At 39.4% G+C, this 24,525-nt stretch overlaps 1 protein-coding gene and 1 pseudogene across 2 annotated transcripts; one reads left to right on the forward strand and one right to left on the reverse strand.

Annotated features, from left to right (window-relative positions):
- Positions 1–263: 263 nt before the first annotated feature.
- Positions 264–3,431, reverse strand: LOC148697563 (7-deoxyloganetic acid glucosyltransferase-like; annotated as a pseudogene).
- A 16,519-nt stretch (positions 3,432–19,950) lies between these two features.
- On the forward strand, positions 19,951–24,406 carry LOC137722262 (enolase, putative (DUF3527)). Of its 2 annotated transcripts, none has more exons than XM_068461230.2 (3): positions 19,951–20,208; positions 21,022–23,720; positions 23,817–24,406. In XM_068461230.2, exons 2-3 carry the CDS (start codon positions 21,168–21,170, stop codon positions 24,093–24,095), a joined length of 2,832 nt encoding a protein of 943 aa, XP_068317331.2. In that variant the 5' UTR covers positions 19,951–20,208; positions 21,022–21,167; the 3' UTR covers positions 24,096–24,406. The 2 variants fall into 2 exon arrangements, with proteins under 2 accessions (XP_068317331.2, XP_088548820.1); XM_088692694.1 differs by lacking the exon at positions 19,951–20,208 and adding an exon at positions 20,285–20,537.
- The last annotated feature ends 119 nt before the right edge of the window (positions 24,407–24,525 follow it).

Consider the following 24,525-nt stretch of genomic DNA (forward strand, 5'->3'; position numbering starts at 1 on the left):
TTTTTAGTCATTTAACATATTCACAAAAATTTTATATCAAAGTTTACAAAACACTCATACATTATTTTTTTCGTTACAAGCACTTAAAAGAAAAAAAGTTTACCAAACATTCAACAACTTTATTTTACAGCTATTTTTTAAACATTGCAATACCAAATTAGCCCGTACACAATGTTATATTAGTAGTTTGGAGTGTCGTGGTATCAAACTCGTTCCATTAAAGTCTTTCATCCTAGCCATTCCCTTTAATATATCATAAATCATCACAAGTTTCTCAAGTCTTGAATAAACTTGTCCAGGTTGTTGTATGAAGACCCACCATCACTAACAGCACCCCTGGCTAACTTAGAAAATCTTTCTACCGACCTCAAATTTCCTCTCTTTCATCACTTTCTTCCATCAATCTCCTTATCATTTTCTCCACCATGGATCTCTCACACAGGTCCTTCATATCAATTCCAATCCTCCAAACCTCACCAATCCATCTACTAGTCACCAGTTGTTCCGCCAGTCGAGGCCAACAAAGCATCGGCACTCCCGCCCAAATGCCCTCAAGGATCGAGTTCCACCCACATTGGGTTACAAACCCGCCCACATCTTTGTGAGCCAGAGCCTCTTCTTGGGGGGCCCACTCCACTATAAGACCCCTATCTTTGGGGAAACGGTACCCATCTCCAGCTCCATCGGAATCACGTGCTCTCCTTGCTCCCCCGAAAGCATATCTGACCGCACCACCCATAGAAATTGTTTCCCGCAACTGACCAAGCCGTGCCAAAATTCAAACAATTAGTCATGTGTCAGCATCACCAAGCTGCCAAAGCTAACATATATAACAGATGTCACTTGTTCAGAGTCCAACCACACCATGCAACGACAGTCTTCTAGGCGTAAAGAGGCAGAGGATGACAGGCCATCGCCGACGCGAGATTTGACAAGAGCGTGGACACGGCCTATTGCGTAACCTTGGGGGGAAAAGAGTGGTTATGTGGGAGAGAATTGAGGCTTCGAGGCCGTCGAAGGTGTTGACTATTAAAGTAGAAGCACGAGTAATAACTCTTGGTCTCTTCCATGAAAAATTTGGTAATTGGTGGTCAATTGGATATCTGCAAAAGCTTGGTAGGTCTCGGCGCCGTAAAAGGCCTTCCATCCCCGGAATATTGCTAATCTTCTTATCCATGTCTTCATCTGTTTCAAAGTTAGAAGTAGATTTTGCGTGACTAGTCATGGTAAAAATATGAAATGGACTTAATTTAAATTAAAAAATATATATTGCTAGGAAGAATTGTACCACGTATACCGGTACTACAGGAGACCTTTTTATATTGGCGGTATAAAAAGTGCTACTAGTCACGACAAAATAAGTTCATTAGATGTATCTAGATGTTTGAATATTGCAGGACATGACATATTTTCTTTGTTTTGTTAATGAGACAATTCATCAAATTTTATTCTATGACGAAATCAAGCAAGTAAAATAGACAATTTGTCTTCCTAATTTTAGTAGCCTCTCTTTGATTCTCAATTGCCTAACTCTCTAATGCTATATCGTAAAAATAAAGAATAAAGAATTGCAAGATTTTGTTGTCAAACATCAATATGGTTCTTTATATTTTGATTAACAACTATTATAAAAGAGGTTTGAACTCAAAGAGTTCATCTCATAAAGTGGAAAATAATCATGTCCTATGATATCAAAAATGCTACTCTAATCACTTCTTCTATTTGTACTAGTTTATGTATTGATGAACTCTATCTCCATTAAAAACGTGATACAAATGTGGTATGAAAAATATAATAAGTGTAACATTACTCATTGTTGTAGACGTGTAGCTATCACTACATATTTTATTATTGATGCTGATTATTATTTTTTTTAAGGTTACGTACCTTAAAAATGTTATCATTTTGACACATGGCATCACGATGTCCAACTCCAGCAAAAATTTAATTGAATTAAAAAGAAATTTGGAAAAGAAAACGAGAGAAGAATGAGTGTGTCTGTGACCTGGGAAAAGGACATGGCCTTGTTGAATGAGATTCGGAATGCAGGAGTAAGACCAGAAGCCACAACCGTTGATGATAGAGATAGCCATGACGGGAACACTGACCTTCCCTTCCACATCAATTGTGAAACACATGATTTCATATGTTATGACACAACTCAAAGGAGGACAACGAGTGGTGGTCGAGCCATACAACTCGTCGTTCTTTTTTGTTAAGCTTATGAGCAAATCACGCTGTTTGGGTTAGTATTTGAATAATGGGCTAAACTGAAAGAAGGCCCAAAGATGTCAAAACAAGGAGAATCCACCCGAAGCCCAGCATCAAGCCCAAAAGCAAATTGAATCCTTCTTAGCCAAAACATAAGCCACGTGTTTATGATAAAAGTGACAAGTGATGGAGACCAACCTACTATCAACCAAAAAACACTTTCTAGTGGCACTACAAGTAAAAAGCTGATGACTCACAACCTTCCAAGAGCTTTCGGGCAAGAGTAATGCCCTGACCCTCGAGCCAAATCACTTATAAAAGGAAGAAGAGATAACAGAGACAAGGATAATCAACCAATCAAACAAACAAACATACAAACTCTGCTTTTAAGCCAGATATGCATTCAAAAAGCTGAGATCTACTAAGATTCAGTCATTTTAGCGATAGTTTCCTTAGAAAATCTATCTTTTATCTAGTATAAAAGCTCTGGTACCTCCTTTAATGTTGTATTATTAATTCCCTTGTGTAAACCTGTTTACCATCTATCCCTTTTAGCATACAACCCCTGTAAACTCAAAAAGAAGTGGATGCAAAAGGTTCAACCTTGCCAGACAAGTTGAAATCTTGCCCGAGTCTCTTTGTTTGCTCTCTAAATTAGTAGATCTATCGATTAGTGCACTCTTCAGCATGTATTTAAGTCATTTCCACCTGTTTGTCTATTTTAAGAGCCTCATTTACATCTGGATCTGGTTAACTTAATAGATCTGTTGTCATTAAGAATAACTTGGAACCAAACAAATGACTTAAAGGGCTCTGGACCCCCTTCATTCGAACATACAAGATCATGAACTAAAAGTCCTTGTTTACAAGGCAAGAAAAAGATATTAATGTAAACTTAACCCATCTGTGACAATCCTTTGATTACAAGAAGTTTGAGTAAGTTAGGGCCCAAGTAATCAACTTGAAACACACTTGTTCTACATCTGTTATACTGAGATAGCAGTGGCACACCTAAGCATTTAGTTAGTTTTGATTGTGAACCTCAAGGCCTATACCTAAGGCCCCACAAAGGCACATTTCAGAACTAACTTCAAACTCTTATTGCAGCACACAAGGCAAGCAATAGCCCGACCACCAAATATACACATCCAAAGTGCCAATCCCTTGGGGAGCTGTGCTGAGGTCCAGAGATCTTCTCCAAAGAAATCTTGCCCGTACATAGTTTTGGCATGCCCGGTGGGATCCCATTAGTCTTGTATGCCAAGAACAAAGAACAAGGAGCAAACCTTTAGGTGGAATACAGAACACGGGTCACCCCAGTGTCTACCAAGATTAGAAATGACAGATCATCCAGAAGATTTCCCTTCCCTATGAGGACCAATTATTCTGGGAAACTCTACTTCATTTGAGAAGTCGGAAGGAAAAGTGACCAATGAAGACTTACAAGCCACCATGGTACAAGTGTTGAAAAGTATGAAGAAGATCTCTCTGGTGACCAGAGGATAAGTGAGCAGACTCTGTTCCTTAACAGGAAGTTTGCAAAGAATACTAGATCTATAGTACTCTATTCAAAAAGACAGTTATGTTAGAGTGATGATGAGAGAGGCAAACCTTGAGAAGGAACCAGTTATTCCCCTATTTCCCTTACTCGAGGAAGGGAAGAAAAGAGGAAAGGAGAAAATAGGGCTTGTGGCCAGCCAGCCAATATTAGAAGAAATCTTAGAGACAGAGTTGGCCGACCCACTATTATCTTTACTAGATAATAAGGGGTAGGCCGGGTAAGACAAGAAGAAGTACGAAATGAACCAACAAGTTGGAAAATTCAGTGGCAAAGTTGTGTCCACGACTGTGGGCAAGCCTCTTCCTTATAAGCCACAACCACTGGCTAATAAAGGAGAAGGGGCCAGATGGAAACAACCAAAACCAATGAAGGAGACTTTCTCAAGCAATGAGTGTAGCCCGAAGTGGGAACCTCCTTACAACCCACATAATAATACAGCTAACCAGCAACTTAGAGTTGAGTTAGTTAAGTTAAGAAGAATGGTGGTCCAGAATGCTTAACCCCACGCCCGCCTGCTATTCAGGATCACTTACCAAAAGCCCTACCCCGAGTATATTGATGAGCAAAATCATTTTCCCATCAACTCCAAGATGCCTGCGTTCCCAACTTTTAGTGGAAAATATGGCAAAGTATCCTCTAGAGATCACATCTTTAAGTTCTCCAACAATTGTGTGGCATTTGAAGACAATCCTAATTATAAGTTAAGATTGTTCAGGAACTTGCTGGTTGGCCTAACATCTCAGTGGTACTCTCTGTTGCCCCCCAATTTTATTACTAATTGGGGGCAAATGAAGATGGCTTTTCATGACCAGTTCTATAGGGTGGAGCCTAATATGACTATCAATGATTTAGTTGAGGTGAAGTAGTATGAGCATGAGTCCACAGAGGACTTCATGATGAGTTTTAGGAGGACAAGGATGAGGTACCAATTTCCTATCAACCATGCCCAACTTATATCTATTGCTTAGAAGGCATTGAGGCTACCTTTGAGAAAGAAGTTTTATGATGTACAGTTCAATGAGTTGCAAGAGCTGGTAATTGCTACCACAAAGTATGAGAATCTATTGATTGAAGAACAACAAGTAAAGCACTCATCCAATGTACCTCTTTTCTACAAGAATAAAGCTGCAATTCACCAAGTAAAGTTTGAAAGAGCAGAGCCAAAAGAAAGTGATAGTCATGAAGGAGAGAGAATTAAAATGTGTGTAACAGAGATGATTATTCCTTTTAAACCTTTAATAGTAAAAGGGTTAGTCTAGCCAGTTAAGGACCAGAAAATGATGATGAATGAAGGTGGATTTGTCCCCATGAAGCCCCCTAAATACCAGAGTTATTCTTTTGATTTAACCAAAGCCTCAGAGATCTATGAAGATTTGGTGCGGGCAAGAGTGATTGTGCCCGACAGCACTAAAAATATGCCTAAACCCGAAGAATTAAGAGGAAAGAAGTATTGTAAGCTGCATTATGCCTTCAACCATTCCATAACCAATTGTGTCTAGTTCAGGGACTGGATATAAGACCTCATAGTTAAGGGAAAGTTGCTCTTGGAGAAACCCCAGGCCAATATGATAATTGACATAGATCCCTTCCCAGAGGCCCCAATAAACATGATCAACCTGACTTGGGCTGAGAATATGAAGGGAAAAGCTACTTGGGAAGTGCAAGCAGAAAGAAGGCAAGTGGATAGACTTACAGAATGAGCTATCAAGTTGCTCGGAAACCCAAAGTAGCTACAGTTAAAGGGCTGGTGTTGTGTAGCAAGTGCCAATGTGAATGTAAGCTAGAAATGTTAGCATCAGGAGCTGTTATTGATTAAGCGTAAATTAGAAGAATAAAGAAAGAAGGGCAAGAAGCCCGCAGATGCATCATGTGGGCAGCTAAGAAAGAAACCTCCAAAAATGTTTTCCAAAGATTATGAGGAGATTCTGAACCAAAAGAGTTGTCCGAGGTATTCAGGAACTATGACGCCTCAGAAGAAATGGAGGATATAGAGGCCAAAATGCCGAAATTGATGGATGTAAGGCATCCCCAACCAAGTTATAATGATGTCAGAATGAAATGAAGAACAAATAACCCAGTATCCCCAGTCACTAAGAAAGATTATGCCCGACTTGGGTGAAAATGGTATATAGTAGGGAATGATCGAAAACCAGTAAAGGAAATGAAAGCTTCTATGATCAGGAGAGTCGAGAGGCAACACAAAGCCCATATGAAATCACTAAAAGTCCCTGTTACATCAAAAACCTCTGAAAATGTGAAGTTTGAAAAAGTGCTTAATGGAGGAAGAAATCAACTTCAATGAAGAAGCAAAAATGAGGTAAAAAGAGCCAATAGAAAGACTGAGGGAGAGGGAGATCATGTGCTATAAAACCCTCATCTTGGAAAATACAGAATCTTGATGAGAACTCAATAAGATATGATAATGATGCCAACCCCAAGATAGAGTCCATAACCAATATGTTTTGGGACTATTTCACCTGAGAAAATAATACCCTCACCATTGTTGTTTGAAACCCTTTGTGAGATTCCAGGGCAAGTGCCAAACTTTGGTATAACTAGGGAGGAAGAAGTGCTCAAACTAATGTTGCCAAAAGAAGCACGTTCCTGGTTAGAAACATACCATATTAGAGGAAAGAATGAGGGTATACCTAGACCTAGCAACTTCCACGTAAACATGACATATGTACTATCTGCCATGTTTTGTGCCGAACCTGATCAACCTGCCACAATGGAAGGTGATTACTTGGCCACAGAACCTATGATGGCACATGTTAGCGTTGAAGAAGCAAAAAAAGAAAAATCCAGCTAGACAAGTTTGCCTGCACTTTCAAGGAGGGGGCCCGAGAGAGTGTATTCTGACATAATGGTCTTCAGTCACCAGAGTATGTCCCTAGCTAACCATCTCAAGCCCATATACGTAACTGCTCATCTGGATGGAGTAATTTTCAAGATGGTTCTGATTGATGGAGGAGCTGCAGTCAATGTAATACCACTGAAACAAATGGAGAAGTTAGGAAGAAGTGAGGAAGATTTTATTCCTACTGACTTGACAGTTTCTAGCTTCTCTAAAGCCATTAACAGAACTCATGAGATACTGCCCTTGGAAGTTGACTTGGGATCCAAGCAAATCATGCTAGCTTTCTTTGTGGTGGATAGTAATTCCACTTATGGAGCTTTGCTTGGTAGAGATTGGATTCACCAAAATCTGTCTGTGCCATCTACAATATATCAACATATTGCAGTTTACCATGAAGCCAAGACCAAAGAACCAGGGTTTTGGGAGATAGTAGAGACCGAATCACGGCCATTTCTCCCTACAGCCAATGTTGCAGAAGCTAGCTTTTATATCCCAATGTTACGATTCTGCAGTACCCAGGAGCTGATAAGAATAGTCGCCTGACTAAAGTGACAACCCAAAAGCTCTTAGAATAAGGATTGTTTCTCACTAGGGAATAATGGGATAGACCCCATGTCGTCCCAGCTTCCCACCACCAGTAATGTCAGAACAAAGAAGAAATGACCAAGTAATTGCAGTCAGGTCCTTAATTAAGATACTGTTGGTGTATGGGAGAGAGGAAGCAAGAAAGGGAGAACTCAACCTTAAGTAACCAGAATACAGGAGAAGAATAGTTTTTTGAGAAAGAGATAGAGGCAGCCATACACATGGTTGAGTGTATATATGACTTAGATTGGCCCGATGACATGCACGAGGGCCCAAAGTCAATTGAATTTTTGTGTACAAAACCTGACAAGCCAGCACCAGAGGTACAAGACCCCTTAGAAACCACTAATTTGGGAACTAAGAAAGATCCAAGGCCTATACATATCAGTGGCCTGTTGGAAGCACAAGATAAGGCAAAGATAGTTAGCCTTCTACACGAGTTTAAAGATTGTTTTGCTTGGCATTACACTGAAATGCCAGGTTTAGATTCAACCTTAGTAGAACACAGGATGCTTATTAAGAAGAGATATAAACCTGTAAAGAAAGCACCACGAAGAATGTCAAAAAAAGATAGAAGAAAAAGTTAAAAAAGAGATTGAAAGGCTAGTAAAGGTTGGATTTGTCCGACCTACCAAGTATGTTGAGTGGTTGGTCAACATTGTACTTGTATTAAAAGTTATAACTAATGCAGTTTGATGTTGTGTTCACTATAGAAACATTAATGAAGCCACGCTTAAATATCAATACCCCATGCCCATGACTGACCTATCCATAGATGCAGTTGCAAAACACAAAGTTCTATCTTTCATGGATGGGAATGTTGGTTATATTCAGATAAAAATGGCTAAAGAAGATATACATAAAACAGTTTTTAGATGCCCGGGACATGTCGGAGCATATGAATACTTGGTAATGCCATTTGGACTTAAAAATGCTGGTGCAACTTATCAAAGAGCAATGAATGCCATTTTTCATGACTTGATTGGCCATAGCATGGAAGTATACATTCATGACATCGTGGTGAAGTCTAAAACTGAAGAACAGCACCTAGTAGACCTTAGACAAGCCTTAACAAGAATGAGGACCCATAAGTTGAAAATGAATCCTAAGATATGTGTTTTTGGGGTAAGATCGGGCAACTTTTTGGGGTTCATTGTTCATCAAAGAAGGGTGGAGGTCGACAAAAACAAAGCTCGGGCAATAATGGAATCACCTTCTCTTACTAATAAAGTACAACTGCAAAGATTGCTAGGAAAAATCAACTTCCTGATGAGATTTATTGCTAATTTGGTGGGTAAGATTCATCTGCTGACTCCTCTGTTAAGATTAAAAGACAAAAAAGAGTTCAAGTGGGGCCAACCACACCTAGAGGCCTTTGACAGAATAAAGGCTTATTTATCTTTTCCACCAGTGCTCATGCCACCTCATAAAGGGAAGCCTTTAAAACTTTATATTTCTGCCTCTGAGAAGTCAATAGGAAGCTTGTTGGCTCAAAGCAATGAAGGTGGGAAGGAACAGGCAATATACTACCTCAGTAGAATCCTTACTGAGGTAGAAACAAGATATACCCCAGTGGAAAAGTTGTGCTTGGCTATGTTCATTGCCTGCAAACTAAGGCATTATATGTTGCCTTGCCACATCCACATTATTGCCAAGGCATATGTAATCAAGTACATGCTGTCAAAACCAATGTTAGTTGGGAGAATTGGAAAATAGATTATAACACTGTTAGAGTTCAGTTTTCAATATGTGCCTCAAAGAGCAATCAAGGGACAAGCAATTGCAGATTTCTTGACCGAGCACCAAGAACCACGGAATGAACTAGTCAATGTCCCAAGGACTCTAGAGGTGGCCAGTCTTTGGATCCCACCAAGCAGAGCTCTTTCGGACAAAGAAGATGGATTCAAAAGAGATAAAAAGAATAACCAGCCTCTGGATCACTCCTTGGAGATTGTATTTTGATAGATCTTATACTCAAAACGTTGTTGGAGCTGGGATCATCATTATTGATCCCAAGGGTGTTCAACACTATTATTCCTTCTTTTTGAATTACCAAGATATTACCAACAATCAGGCAGAGTATGAGGCATTGATAATTGTCCTGGAAATCTTGATAGAGTTGGGGGCAAGTAAAGTTGAAGTATTTGGTGATTCATAATTGGTGATCAATCAGTTGAATGAATAATACAAGTGCAGACACGTCACTCTGGCTGGTTACTATTTCGCATCAACATAGTTATTAAGCTTTTGGGGCACTGAAATATCAATCAACCATATCCCCAGAGAATCAAATTCCATTGCCAATGAGATGACACAAATAGCTTCTGGAGCACAGAGTCAAGAAAGAGAGTTTAAAGTAGATGTGGAAGTTCAAAGGAGAAATCTCCCCTCTATCCTTGAAAGAAGATTTAGCCTAGATGTGATGACTAAAGAAATAGAGATAGAAGACTGGAGAACACTTAGTATTCAGTACTTGAAAGATCATTTTTTTCCCCACAAGTAAGAAGAATGACAACAAGAAACTAAGTATGTCATGTTAGATAAGTCTATGCTAAGAAAAACTCCATATAGGCTATTGTTAAATTGCCCAGGCCAAGAATAATAAGAGTGATGTCCGAAGTACATGAAGGAATCTGTGGAGCACATTAAGCTGGAACTAAGATAAGGTGACTGTTAAGAAGATATGGCTACTTTTGGCCCGACATGGAGAAGGACTGCAAGGCCTATGCCCAAGGGTGTAAGGAGTGTCAAAGACATGGACCTCTTCAACACGTGCCCTCAGTAACCTTGAACCCTGTGGTCAAGCTTTAGCCATTCAGAGGATGAGCCATGAACTTTATCGGACAAATTTACCCAACTTCTAGCTAGGGATACACATTCATAATTATGGCAACAGATTACTTTACCAAGTGGATAGAGGCTTTAGCTATAAAGACTTTCACTTCAATTGCTGTCAAAAAGTTTATTGAAACCAATATCTTACACAAGTATAGGGTGCCTGAGACAATTGTTACAGACCGCGGGCCATCTTTTATTTCAAAAGAAGTAGAGGAATTTACAAGTAAGTTCAAGATAAAGATGATCCAATCTAGTCTTTACTACCCCCAATCAAATGGTTAAGCAGAAGCTAGCAACAAGATCTTGGTAAGTATTATTAAAAGAATGGTGGCAGGTAGTCTAGAGAAATAACATGAGAAGTTGGGAGACACTTTATGGGCTTATAAAACCTCCAAGAGGCCAGGAACTAGAACTACTCCTTATGCCTTCACCTTCAGGCAAGATGATGTGCTTCCTATGGAGATTAATGTGAGTTCAGATAGAATTCAAAACCATTATGGTCTACAATATAAAGAATATATTCAAGGTATGTGTCAAAGAGTCGAAGATCTAGATGTAGCACGAATTAAAGCTTTAAACAAGATTCAAGAAGGGATGAGAGTCATTGCCTGAGCTTATAATAAAAGGGTAAAGTTAAAAGTTTTCCAAGAAGGGGAATTAGTGTGCAAAGTGACTTTGCCCTTGGGAGCTCAAGTTAAAGGCTTTGGGAAATGGAGTCCCATTTAGGAAAGCCCCTTTACTATCAACCATGTACTGGATAAGGGAGGATATTACTTGGCAGATTTAGAAGGAAACTTGCAAAGACATCCAATCAATGCTAAGTTTTTAAAAGAATATCATCCAACTTTATGGGATGTAAGAGATTGTTATATTGAATGGAGTTAAGCAGATCAAGAAAAAATAAAGTTAGTTTATAAAGGAAAGTGAGACAAATAAAAGTGAAGAACGGATTTATTTCATTCCATAAGAGGAGAGGTTACAATGACCCTAGCCTAACAAATTTACATCTTTACCCAAAGTGATTATTCTGGAATAATAAGTTTGCATAATTGAAAAGATTTAGGTAGGCTCGGCTAAAACAGTATTACTATTGGTAAGTTGAGACTCAACATCCTCCAGCTTCAGGTTCTCCCTCTTCACTTCTTCAATTTGCTGATGAAGTTTACTGAGAAGAGTCGTTTGTTCAGCCTTCAGCACAGCCAGTTGCTCCTCTAATTTCTGGATTTTAGAAGTCACCATCTTGATCCTATCTTCTGTGACTGAACCTTCATCCACCAATTGTTGAATATGAACCGAATTCCTGGATTGTTTCTCTTTAAAACACCTCACTCGATTGGCTTGCCTATCAACCCGCTAATGATGATCCATCAGTGTTCGCAAGTTCTCAAAATAAGAGAGGAATGACTCATACTGAACCTTTGATAATTGATCAGCCTTGTGCAATTCAGTAATGGCCTTCTTTACATCGTAGAGAGCCTTGAGACTAAAGGAAGCTGAAAAGTCCTTCCTAGCCCACTCTTGGAAGATCTGGCATTGATCCTAAAAGCCTTAAGGCTCAGAAGATGCTTTAAAGACCTTAGCCTTGTCTTAAGTTGCCCAAACTCTTTAAAAAGTTCGAGCAAGGATGCTGTTACAAAGATGGGTGCAAGGGGCGAATGCACCTCTCCAACTCCTTCAGAGGTTGTAACGGTGGAAGCAGTCTTAGCAGAAGGAGAAGCCCGAAGAGTAGAGGCAGCAGTCTTAGCTTTCTTCTAAGGTCGAGGGATAGGAATCCCCATAACCCTAAAAGCCAAATGAGGTCTGGGAAAATCTGCCATGCTTACTAGAGGTGGAGGAAACTGGCCTGAGCCCTCGCCAAGACCCTGTTGCAAACAAAGAGAATGTAGATTAGGAAGATAGTCTGCAATAAAAATAAAAAATAATTAAAAAAAGCTAAAAAAAAAGGAGTTGGTATACCTGAATTGAGCCTGAAGCCTTGGAAAGTGGAGGAGGAGTTGTTTCTTATGGTGGTTGATGGGGATCATTCTCACTTACTAGAAAATGAGGAATGATGCCCGACCTTTCACCAGAGGCCTATAAATAACAAGAGAAAAGACAAGTGTTAGTAAGTTAGTTTGTACAAAATAGAAAATAGAAGTCTAAGTGCTCGTATACCTAAGGTAGGACTTGAAAGGATGGGTGAGGTACTTCTGTTGCGACATCAGTCTGGGAAGCCCAATGGCTAATTAACTCTGAGACCACTGGGCTCTCAGGGACTATTGGTTCCCCAAATGAAATGGTTGGTAGCTGATTGGTCTCCTATACTGGGGAGGACTGAAAAGAACAAAGTATAAGTACAAATAAAGAGAACTTTAAGCATAAAAAGGTCAAGCTGAGAAGCTCACCGAGTTACTGCTATCCTTCACAAAGTGTAGCATCTCCCCAGTTGAAGGATTAAACTGGGAAGTTGGAGTCACCACTAGTGCAGGAGGAGGAGTCGAGGGGATAAGAGCTTAGCTTTTCCCGATTGAAGGCACAGGTTCCCCAACTTTGGCTTATAGAAGAATATAGATCGATCATTAATTCTAAAAGTGATAAAATTGCAAGCTTAAAGCCAAGAATAAGAAAAAATATACCTTTGAAGATTTAGCCCGAGAATGAGAAGCATGTATTGTTCGAGCTGGAGAAGAAGAGGCCTCAGGTTGAAAGATCCCTTCTTCCCTTGTGTCCTATTTCAAGTAATCGGTTAAAGAATTAATGCAAAAGGAAAGAAAGGGTAAAACTTTGAAGGGGTGACTTGAGATACAGGTCATACTTTCAACTCTTCAAGGATGGTATCAAAAAGATCCTTGTCCTTCTGGTACATCTCCACACCCAACGGTTCCTCCCTTGAAACAAAAGTAGGCTTCTTGGTTGCTTGAGGCCCTTGTTACAAGGAAGAAGAAGTTATTAGTTCATGGAGTGAAGATTGCAATTAAGAAAAGAGTAAAATCGAGTTAACTTACTGAATGACTTCTACTTCTTTCTGTCCGCTTCAACTGGATGAGCAGTGAAAGACTTGGAAGATTTAAATGCTCTGGAAGTTTGGGTTCTGGTTCTCTTCTTCGTAGGGGTTGCCCGTGGACCTGGTGTAGACAATAGAGGCTGAGATTAATCCTCAGGCTCAGACTCAGATGATTCCACCACTGTTGCTCTTGTCTGCCGTGTTGCCTGAGTTTCTGCTACAGGCTCAGCTTCACCCTCAAAATCTCCAAACAGCTCTAAAAGGTCCGCTACATGGCTAGATCCAGCACCTTGCCTCACAGCCTCTTGAACGACCGAGGCATCTGCTGCTTCTTCATCCAGCCTGACATCCATTTCTTCAGTGATGCCTTAGGTTGCAAAGATCAAGTTAATTAAATAAATGTTAAGAGAAGATAAATTATGGAATGTTATAAAATATAGGATAAAGTAATGGATGGTACTTATTAGAAGAAGCTGGTTCTTTTGGTAAACTATCTCCTTCCAGTTTTCAAGTTCATCGGGCTTGGGATAGAACTTGATGGTTGACTGCCCGAATAAGCGGTCGTGAGACTCCTTGATATATCTTATGTACCTCTTGGTCCATTTGGCTTCCCACCAAGTGGAAGAGGAGTGAGTACACTCGAAGTTTAGTGCCACAGGTTTGTGGACGATTTTGCTCATCACTTCTAAGCTACGCCGAGCTGCCTAAAATGTAACTTCTGAAAGAGAACGGAGATGGTAAGAGGTGCCGCAGTGCATAGAGTCAAAAAAGGGGACTGGAATGGTTGCCTGAATCCTAGCTGCCTGCTGCAGAAGTTTGGGTGGTAAACCTTTAGCCTGCGTTGATAACAGTCGCTCCTCATCCCCCCCAGGCCAAGTCTCTCGGCTGAATGCAATTATGAACCTCTCTTTGCAGAAGGCATTGGCATCATCCCTGAAAGCATCCTGGAAGATGTGGTCTAAAAACCAAGGGTATCTTCTCAGTACTAAAGCTTCTCACTCCAAGTCTGCCCGAGTGCAACAGGTTTTGAAGAAGAACGGGCAGTAGAATGTAGAATGGTTGGTGGGAGAAGCCTTGGCCAATATTCGAGGAAGAGCAACACCCTCAGGGAACTCCAGATTTGGTGCCCGAAGCTCAAGGAAATACCATTGCAACCACAATTGGACCATCCAGGTTGGCCCATTGAGGTTGGTCTCGAAAGGTTTACCCTTAGTTATCTCAAAGAGGAGGTGATAAAGATGAGCGAATCAAAGTGATGGAGAGCTTCCACCAAGGGGATTCACTCAACCTTTACTCCTTTGGACTTGTTGGGGAATACGTGTTTGTTAAGCCATTACAAAAGAAAGTACATATACTCTTGATCTCTGTTGGCATTGCAAGAGGCTAGACCAAAGTTCTTCTTAACAAACGGGATAAAGCACGTGAAAAATGTCTCGTAGCTCTTAAAAATGAAAGACCTGTACTTCAGCCAAGTCATGAGATCATAAATGTCTAAGCTCTCAGCAGTCAAGCGAGAAGAGGGAGACCAGTCGTGGGTAACATCCACAACTCTGCCCGAGGGCCTTAACCCGAAAACTTGAGCCATGTCAAGGATGGTTAGGGACATAGGACATATCTTGAAATTAAAGGTGTTGGTCCCTGAATTCCAGAAGAGAAGAGTTATGGTTAGTAGCTCGAGCTTAGCAATCATGGTGGTCTTGGAAAGCATTATCAGCTCGTATATGCCATTGTTCATCCACTTCTTCTTGAAGATGGGCTCGAGCTCGTTTATCCACTGCGTCCAACACTAGTCTTTCATCAAAAGAAAGCTTCTTCGATGGTTCGACCACTTAGAGGCCAAAATACCAGCCTCGACCGAATATGGGTTAGGAGTGAACCAATTGGCCTTGGGCATATTGTTCTTTACTACAATTGGGACCTGAGAGGTCCATACAGGTCCCAGGGAGTGCACTACTCCCTCTTCGAAGAAAAGTGAAGTTTGCAGGCCAGCTCGAGGGTGATGAAGGTCGTTGAGCAAACAACGCATAGTGGCAATGCCCTCGCTAGATTCACAGGAAGATTGGGCAGCTTTAGGTTCCATTGGATGATTTTGAAAAGAAAATGAGAAGAAAATTGGGACTAGAGAGCAAGAACTAAGAGAACACGAGAGTTTTGGGAAATTTGGAAAATTTGAAGACTCTGGAAATTCGAAGGATTAGGATTGCTAAGGTATTTTGGCCGAGAGTTTCAAGTGGAGGTTATATAGGAGACAGTTAGTTAACGTTTAAAATTGTGGGTTAGTGCAAAGGTTTAGTTAACAAACGACTGTTTTGAATGGCGCAAATCTCGAGTGAAAGTATGCGACGGCTGTTTAATCATCATTAACGCCTCGATTTGTAGACTCAACAATGATTAAAGGGGACATTGTTTGGGTTAGTATTTGAATAACGCGCTAGACTGAAAAAAGACCCAAAGATGTCAAAACAAGAATAATCTACCCGAAGCCCAGCATCAAGCCCAGAAGCAAACTGAAGCCTTCTCAGCCAAAACATAAGCCACTTGTTTATGATGGAAGTGACAAGTGATGGAGACCAACCTACTATCAACCAAAAAACACTTTCTAGTGGCACTACAAGTAAAAAGCTGATGACTCGCTACCTTACCAAATTGTAAAAGCATTAGAGTTTTGCCATCACCTTAACAATCCTATGTAATTTTACTAACTACTTATGAATTACACATGCAACTTTAAGGGTTAGGTTTTTCTAATGCATATTTTCCTCCTGATATTCAAGTAAAAACGTATATCTAACATTCAATCCGTCTGTGATACTCAAATCAAATGTAAACATGCAAGACTCATTAAATTTTGTGAAAACCCTTTGAAAAACCATGCAACACCTAAGAGTGTGATATTCGCCTTAAATGAAATTACAATTATCAATCATAAGAAGCCATAGTCACTCCTTCGGCGAAATTGCGACTGAATTGCATCCAATTACTTATCTAAACATCCTAATGGTGATCAAGCACTAAGAAATAAAGATAATTTCAACACAATGATTAATAATTCAAAATATGCATGCATAATATCATAAGCAATTAAATAAAGACTACCTATTCATGCTAAGGCTCATGGCCTCACCCTAACAAAAGAAATTAGTTATGCACAACCATACAACAAAATATTATTGAAAACATAGATATAAAAAATAATAATAATAAAAAAAAACACCTAGTAAATAAACTTCAATCGTCAAAAGCTCTCCAAATCGAATTCTCCAAAGTAGTACGTAGAGAACCCTAATGGCTTAATAGCCTTATTTATACTAATACAAAATAAAATTCTTTCAAGAAAAAATCTTCTAAAAAGTAGAAAACAAATAACTTAAGAGAAACTAGGAAACTTAATGCTAATCAAATATGGAAAATTTGCCCAAGCACAAATAAGTCACGTTTTTGGATCTTCAAGATTCCAAAACAGGCCCAAAATGACTTGAATTAAAGATTATGATATCCTCTCCAAGTTCCAAGAAGAGCTCAAGACCAAAAATCATCATCTTCTAGCCCAAAAGTTGCAAAGAAACCCAAAAATGTCATTTTGGCAGTACTGAGCGCTATTCCTTTATTTCATCGCCATAAATTACCCACTTGGTAGAAAATTCTGAAACTTTGATACAAACAAGTTGAAAGACTAACAAACAACCTCCAATTAGAATCACTCCAAAATTCATCCGTTTGGTTACTTTTTGCTTAAGAAGAAGTCGAATGTGCTACATTGAGAATATAAATCAAAGTATCAAAATCTCACCAAAATAATTACTAACATATACTAAGAATAGGGTACAATATATAATATGAAATCGACACATCAGCAGTCCACCTTATGGGGATTGGAAAGATTCACATAGACATTTCGGCCTTTAACATTGAGTTGAGTAGAAATGTCTGCAAAATTTATCAAGGCTTAACATTGAAGCTTGTTGGAGGGTTAAGAGAGTTTATAAGGAGTTCATGATTCTCTTTTTTAAATAATTAATAGCACGTACCAAACAGGTTTTTATTTTCACAAATTGTTGGCGATATAGGCTATGAGAACAAATCTTTAAAATGACATGTTCTCGTTTTAATTCTCAGAGAATGTTATAGAGAAATTATTTCAGAAAACCTCGAAGACGGTCCCAATTATTTCTTATTTTCAATTTTTCTTGGTGTATTCAATTGTGATTTTGATGGACTTTAAAAGAGTTGATATTTTAAATGGTATTTAATCAAGATTTTTAATTAGCTAGTCCATGAAAATATAAGAGTATGCAATCAAGATTCTATTTATGATTTGCCAGTACTATGGTCTAACGGTATTCCTATTCACTTTTAAGTAAAAAGTCTTAAGTTTGATTGTCGCTAAAGGAGAATTTGAACCACATTTATTACTAGCCTATTGTAAGGAAGAAACATAACCATTCCTTTCCGCCATCATGAAATGATGACATTTTGTTTCTCATTTTAGTTTCTATTTCACTTTTATTAATTTTTAGGATAGCACTACACGAAATTATAATGAATTTTAAGTCCTTGTTTGCTCAAGGAACATAAAAGAACTTAACCAAACCAGCATCCTACTCAATACACAACCATTTGGTTTAAAAGTCAAATTAACGCTCAACTTTCACACACACACAACCATATATTTCTCTCTTTCTTTCGAGCTATCTCATGGCATTGAGACCAAAAGCAACACTCGAGATAAATATACGTTAAGCCAGTCTAAACTCTATCCGAGTTTTGACACCAACATAGATGATCTTAGTTAAGTAATATATAAGATGACAAGTGGGAGGCGCTTTTTACTTCTAAAGAATTTTTTACATAGGTTTGCTCATCTGTCTTTGTTAACGTAGTATTATGTCATTATGTTTATTGCAGTTGTTTGCTAGATCACTTGAATAAAATACGACAAAAAATACAGTATTTTTATTGAAGATTTGTATGTAAAATTTCAATCAAGAAACAAGAACATAGATAAGAGAGAGAGAGGAGAGAGACTTGATCCCCATGTACATGTGCAAGAATCCACAAACTCTCGTTGGTTTTCTGTGCAAAAGAAATTCCTCTATTTACAATTAATGGTTGGTTTTGGTAGATTAGGAGATGATAAATTAGGAGACCACAATCTCTTAAGCATTGCAATGATACATAACGCTTAGTGGTACGAGTTTTACAAAAGATCTAATTATTGGTAAAGTTCATTAAATCTCTTATGCAAAATCTAACTGACGATTTTCAAGATTACTCAATAGTGCATACCATGGAAGAAAATTTGATAAATAGAAGCATGTCTTGGTTCACTTCTCCTTGCATAATGTTGCCAAATCTACAAACCAAAAGCCTAAAAAGTCAAGTGAAGCTTGGAGAGGAGAAGCTTTTGCGGTCCTTGTGTTCTTATTTCAGCTTTTCACTTTAAGTTATATGCTCTTTAATCTTTCCCCTTTAATCATGGACAGAGAGATCTTGCTTTACTATGCACAAAAGGGCAAATACCGAATGAAAAATGTAAAGACCATCTACATGGTAAAGTTAATTGGAAGAGGACGAAGGCTATGGGAAAAAAATTTGAATTTAACGCTTTCATTTTCTACTTACGACTCTTTCTTGAGTTTTGAGCTAAAACTAAAGGTCGAAGAAGGACAGAGATCATCATCGAATCTCACTGTCTGTAGCTCAAAGATCGGGCAATCTGCACCACTCAAACTGAATACGACGGTCCCAATTTAGGACTAAAAACGAGAAGTAGCTTATAAGAAGAAAATGAAAGTGCAGAAATCAGTTTCCATAACTTTCTTTTGACTAATTTGTGAGTGGTTTCCATAGTCTTCTAGATCTAGAGTTTTTTTTTGTTGTAAAATAAAAATAAAAAAAAATAAAAAAAGATTGAATGACCTCAAATTTCAACACTGTCACATGCACGGACCAATTCATACTTGTAGAATAATGGACATGTAAAAAAGCAAAAACCTCAAATGAAATGTGGGAAAATAACTTGGACTGATCTTAATCTCATTTTTCGGGATTCTTACATTAATTTTCCTTTCTCTATTCTCTTTCCATTTCTCTGTGTCCTGTCCTTGTCACATTCCAATCTTCTATTGCTGGTAACTTGTATGTATTCCAATTTGGGAATATTGGGTAGCTTCATTCACATTTTTAGTTTCTTCTTCTACGCTCATTTTCTTTTCTTTTATTTCAATGAATTTGGATTGTATCGGGATTTTACTATCCGGAGTTTAAAGACAAAAACTTACTTTGACTCGATTACGTTAGTTTGAAGGTTAAATCAAACGCATCTCAATTGTGACGTTACACTAATCTAATGTGTAGCATGAAGTCTAAAGTGAACCCCAGGTGTAATTTGATACCTAAATTGAACTCGATATGTAATTTAGGCGTAAATTGAACTCAGCATGTAATTTGAGACCTAAATTAAACAAGAATGGACAATATTCCCGCTTATACAAGATATAAACCAACCAGAATAAGGCAAACGCACCTTTATCTTTCTTTAATGGTTTACATAATAATTGGAGATGTATACTTTGGGCTAGATTATATAAAGAAAAGAACAAAGGTTAAGTCAATGTTAAGGAACCCTAAGTCCGAATAAAACCAAAACAAAGCAAGAAAATCCCCTAATCCTAAATCCTAATCCTAAAACCTAATCATACGGCAGGCGCCTAAAGCCATAAGCCCAGCTCCAATCAGAGCGGCCCGCTGACGTAAGCCAGGAGAACTTTTCGGGGCCCACACACATCGTAGGGATCCGTGATAAAGAAAGAAGTCGCCTTGTGGGACCCCCCCCCCCCCCCGATAGCCACCTCCCCCTACAATGATGTGACCCCCTTTAACATCATAGCCTCATACCCACACACGCTTCGCTCCATCTCAGCCGTCCGATCAAACAACCCTCTCTCTCTCCCACTTTCTCTCTCTAGCTCAGGCTGAGAGGGTCAGCAAAAGCCCAGTGACAGTGTGAGAGTCAGCAGATTTGTCTCTGTCCTCTCTCTCTCTCTCTCTCCCCCCTCTGAATCCTCGCCTCCGGTGGAACCAAGGCGCACCGTTTCCCACGCACACGGATTCCACGAACAGCCGGATTGAACGGACCGCAACAGCGGCGGCGCTCGCTTCTTTTTTCTGGCGGTAAAGTTCTTTTCTTTGCTTATAATCTACGTCGCTTCGCGGTTTTTTTACTCTTGGTTGTTAAGTTTCGGATCTGTATCGGAAACGCCGCGTTTCGGCAAATGCGTTTCGTTGCTAAAAGAACTTGTGCTTTCTTTAGTTCCCAGAAAGTTCGTCGCGAAATTTATTAAGCGCATTTGGAATTCTTTTGTGTATTTTGCGCTCTGGCTGGTTGCTGAGAAAGTGGATAAAATAAAAGGCTTATTTTGTGCTCTGTTTGGTTGCCGAGAAAGTGGAAGGAAAACAAAAGACGATGAATTGTTTTAGCTTGGAATGTCGCTGCTGCGAACGTAAAAAACTTTATCTTGATTCTTGCGCGTTTTGCATTTTCCTTCGTTTTCTTTGCAACCAAACAGAAAATAAAAGCTTCAAGTTTTTTCTTTTTCTGGTGTTTGGTTGCAATTTGTGTAATGCTTTTTAAGATCTATGAGTTTCTTGCTGTCAATGTGGCATTCATGTGCTTTGATCTTGCATTTAATCTTCGAAATTCCATATTTGTAAGATGAAATAATAGTTTCATAGAAATAGTTATATTTCCTTTTAGACAGATCTCTTATTTTGTTCTTAATCTGTGACAAAATTAGAATGTGATAATCGTTTTTCGCTGTTAAACTGCCATCTGAATTTGATTCTTAGAACAAAATGCTCGTAATACTGTAGTCTCTTAACTGTATTTTAGATCCCTGATTTGGTACCTGTGCTTAGGATTTGATTAGAGGAAATGTATCTCACATCAATGTGATTATTTGCATATTTTTTTTTTTTTTTTTTCAGAATTTAAGGTTGGATTAGAGAGAGAGAGAGAGCAAATTTTCGCAATGGTTTCCTCAGTAATATGTGAAAGTGAAGCTCGAAAGTTACAATGCAATCGGATGTATGTCTAAGTAGTCACTTTGTAGAAATAGAATCTGCTGTTGGATATGGGATTCAGTTTAGAGCAACGAAATAGTTCAAAAGAGCAGAACAAGTTCAGCATAGAGGACAATGTTGTACAGCCCCAAACGAGTCGAAGAACAAGGCATATAGAGAAGGCGAAAGTGAGAACTGGAGCTGGTTTGAAGCAGAATGATCTGCATCAGAAAGCAAGACAAGATGCAGGTGATGGTGCTTCAGGCCAAGATAAATTTTCGGGATATCAATATAGAGAGAGTATGGAGGGGAATAATGCAGGTAAAGTTGATGAGCTTGTCAAGCACATGTCAAACTTGCCCGGTTATCTTCAGCGCCCTGAGAGAGGAGAAAAGATCCAAGAAAAGGTTTTGAATGTTGGAGTTCTGGATTGGGGTCGACTAGAGAAATGGAAGCACAAGCAGAAGCCTTTTCCCATAAAAGGTAGCGGTAGTTCATCCTCGGAAAGGATTACTGGAAAGTCTACATCATCTGTTGTAGTTCGCAATGGGACAAATGCTGAAGAACTCTCTTTAGGTTGTTCTAGTCTCAAGTCGTCTCAAAAGGATGGCCTTTCGCAGGGTGTCAAACCATCTGTGCATAAAGATGTGCGCTTCCAAGACTCTAAAACTGCTTCGAAGAATGCCGTTTATGGGCAGAAAAAGATATCCTTTCCCTATCGGTCCCTTGGAAGAAATCACTCAGATATGATGCTCAATAAGGGGAAGGCAAAAGATTCAGATCAGAAGTTCACATCAGAAACGGGCAATATGGCAGCAAACTTGAAAAGCTATGGAGTCTCCCTCGATCAAAAGCACGAGGTGAGCAATAGGGATGGTCGAGCTAAAAAAACCAAGGACCTGCAAGAATCGGATATCAAGAGGAAGGATATTGATCAAGGAATCATTACGGAAAAGGGAGTTCCTTCATCTAAGCTCAAAAGTTTTGATGTCTCGCTCATTTCAGAGGGAAAGACACTTGCTTGTCATGGTACAACCGAGAAAAGGGTGGAGGAGCTGCACAAATCAGATACCAATCTAGCTCATCAACACTGCCCTTCTGCGGAGAATCCCGTTGTTGTCTCACCACCAAAGGAACTACCCCAAAATGACTTCCCAGAGGTACTCCAGCTTTCAAAACCAAGAGCATCATGGGATGAGTGTATGGCAGAAGCTGATAAAATTAGCTTCTCAGGCAACTTTTCGACCAAAGAGATGGACTTTGCCGAATTCTCTTCTGAAGTTTCACACTCATGCCCACTGCCTTCTGCAGTTGAGACTAATACAGTATCAAACATGTTGCTAAATAGCACAATCAACGGTAACAGTGTGGGGCTTTCCTTTGTTCCATCTCACATGCGTCGATGCTCAACACAAGACCTCCTCTATGATGATAAATTTGTACATAAGAAAAAGTCAGAGAAAATGCTTATCCGTTCAAGCTTTGATACTTCGAGTACATTGGATCAAGAAGATGTTGAGCTGGCAACTAGAAAAGGTAGAAGCCCAACTCCCATTCGCCGGTTTAACTTCAGCTTAGGCCGGCTTGGTAGAAGTCTAAGTTTTAAGGAAATTTCAGATATTCCACAGTTGAGTTCCACATATCTGACGGTCAAATCAGGTCCTGTGAGATCTGGAACTTCCGATTGTCCGGATAATCCAAACAGAGAGAAAGCAAGTACTCATAACAGAGCTAGGTCAAGCCCGTTAAGAAGGCTACTAGACCCAATATTAAAGCACAAGGAGGCAAATCTACACCATTCTGCTGAAGCTGTTAGACCCCCGAAATCAAATTTTAATTCCTTGGTCCCCAAGCCAATTAATATCAGTGAGTCATTGGAGAATCTGAAGGCTGAGGCATCATGGGTTAAAGCTTTTTTGCAAATAACAATCAAGAATGGACTTCCTTTGTTTAAGTTTTGGGTTGACAACAACAGAAACTGTTTTGCGGCAACCATGAAGAATTTATCATCTGGGAAGGATGATTTCTGCCAGTATTTTACACTTTACTGTATTAATGAAGTTAAGAGAAAAAGTGGTGGCTGGATGAGTCAAGGAAGTAAAGGCAAAAGTTGTCGCTATGCTTACAACGTTGTTGCTCAAATGAAAGTTTCTAGCTCTGACTTATCTGAAGTTAACGGGCAGGACTTGAGCAAGTATATGGTAAGAGAGGCTGTTTTGTTAGATGTTGATCTAACACAAGCAGATCAAGAATCACCTAGCGTCGTACCACATAGGGAGCTTGCTGCTGCTGTGGTCAAGTTACCTAGGAAAGACTTGAGCCATTCTGAACAGCAGAGTGGCGAGGAAGTTATGGAGAAGGGCTGCGCAAAAGGTTCATCCGAGGATTACAGCTGGGAAGATAGTGCTATAGTCATACTTCCAGGCGGAGTCCATAGCTCACCGAACACAGGAGAACCTTCACCATTACTTGACCGTTGGAAATCTGGTGGGTTATGTGATTGTGGAGGCTGGGATGTTGGTTGTAAGCTGCGTGTTCTCTCCAACCAGAACAAATGCTGTCAGATTCCAAAAACATCCTCCGCATGTTACCCTTTTCTAGAGACTTTTGAACTATTTGCGGAGGTATGATTTTTGTTTCAGCAAAGCACTCTGTCCATATCACACAATTGATGGTGGTGTTTTAACCAATTTACATGTTGATTTTGTATTTCATTTCAGGAGGGAGCTCAGCAGAACAGGCCAATCTTCAGTTTGACACCAGGGAAGGATAGAAGCTACTCGGTCGAATTCAACACATCACTTTCTTTATTACAAGCATTCTTCATCTGTGTTGTCGTAATCAGCAGTTGCAGACCATCAGATCTTTCAGAAGTTAGTAAAGTGTCAGAGGCGAAAGAATTCCTGGAACCAAATCTGAATCAAAGTAATGGAATCCAGGTGACAGGTCCGGCAAAGTATGCTCCAAATCCACCCCTGTCACCTGTTGGGAGGGTCTAGCTTTGTCCGAGGAAATCCTTTTTGCTGTTCGAGTCCAACAATCGATGGTTTCAAACACAGCGGGAAACATCTCGTAGCCAACAAACCATTGTCGTGTGAATCCATGGATGCTCAAGTTTTTTAGGGAAACTTGCATGTTATTACAGAAAACATGTATGAGTTCGGCCGTTGCTCGTTTTGTGCTGCTTTTTTACTGCATTACCATGTGTAAAGGGAAAAAACTCAAAAACCAAACTTCAACATCTTCAAAGAATGATGGTGTAAATATGCCTATGCTAGGGCATTTCAGATACGATAGTACCAATTCTCCATATCGTGACTTCAAGTCATTATGTGTAGAAGGAGAAAATAGACGTGCGGAAATCATTTCCTGCACAAATTTTTTTTAAGTAAAGGTTCTCAAAACCACAAAAATTTAGTTTAACTGAAA

This window comes from Pyrus communis, chromosome 4, assembly GCF_041283825.1.
Source record: "Pyrus communis isolate YQ-2024b chromosome 4, ASM4128382v1, whole genome shotgun sequence".
Lineage (NCBI taxonomy): Eukaryota > Viridiplantae > Streptophyta > Magnoliopsida > Rosales > Rosaceae > Pyrus > Pyrus communis.

Bases quoted from the DNA above. Each gene is read 5' to 3' on its own strand.
- LOC137722262 (XM_068461230.2), top strand. From the start codon at position 21,168: ATGGGATTCAGTTTAGAGCAACGAAATAGTTCAAAAGAGCAGAACAAG. The intron at 23,721-23,816 runs GTATGATTTTTG...ATTTCATTTCAG, and splicing joins CTTTTGAACTATTTGCGGAG to GAGGGAGCTCAGCAGAACAG.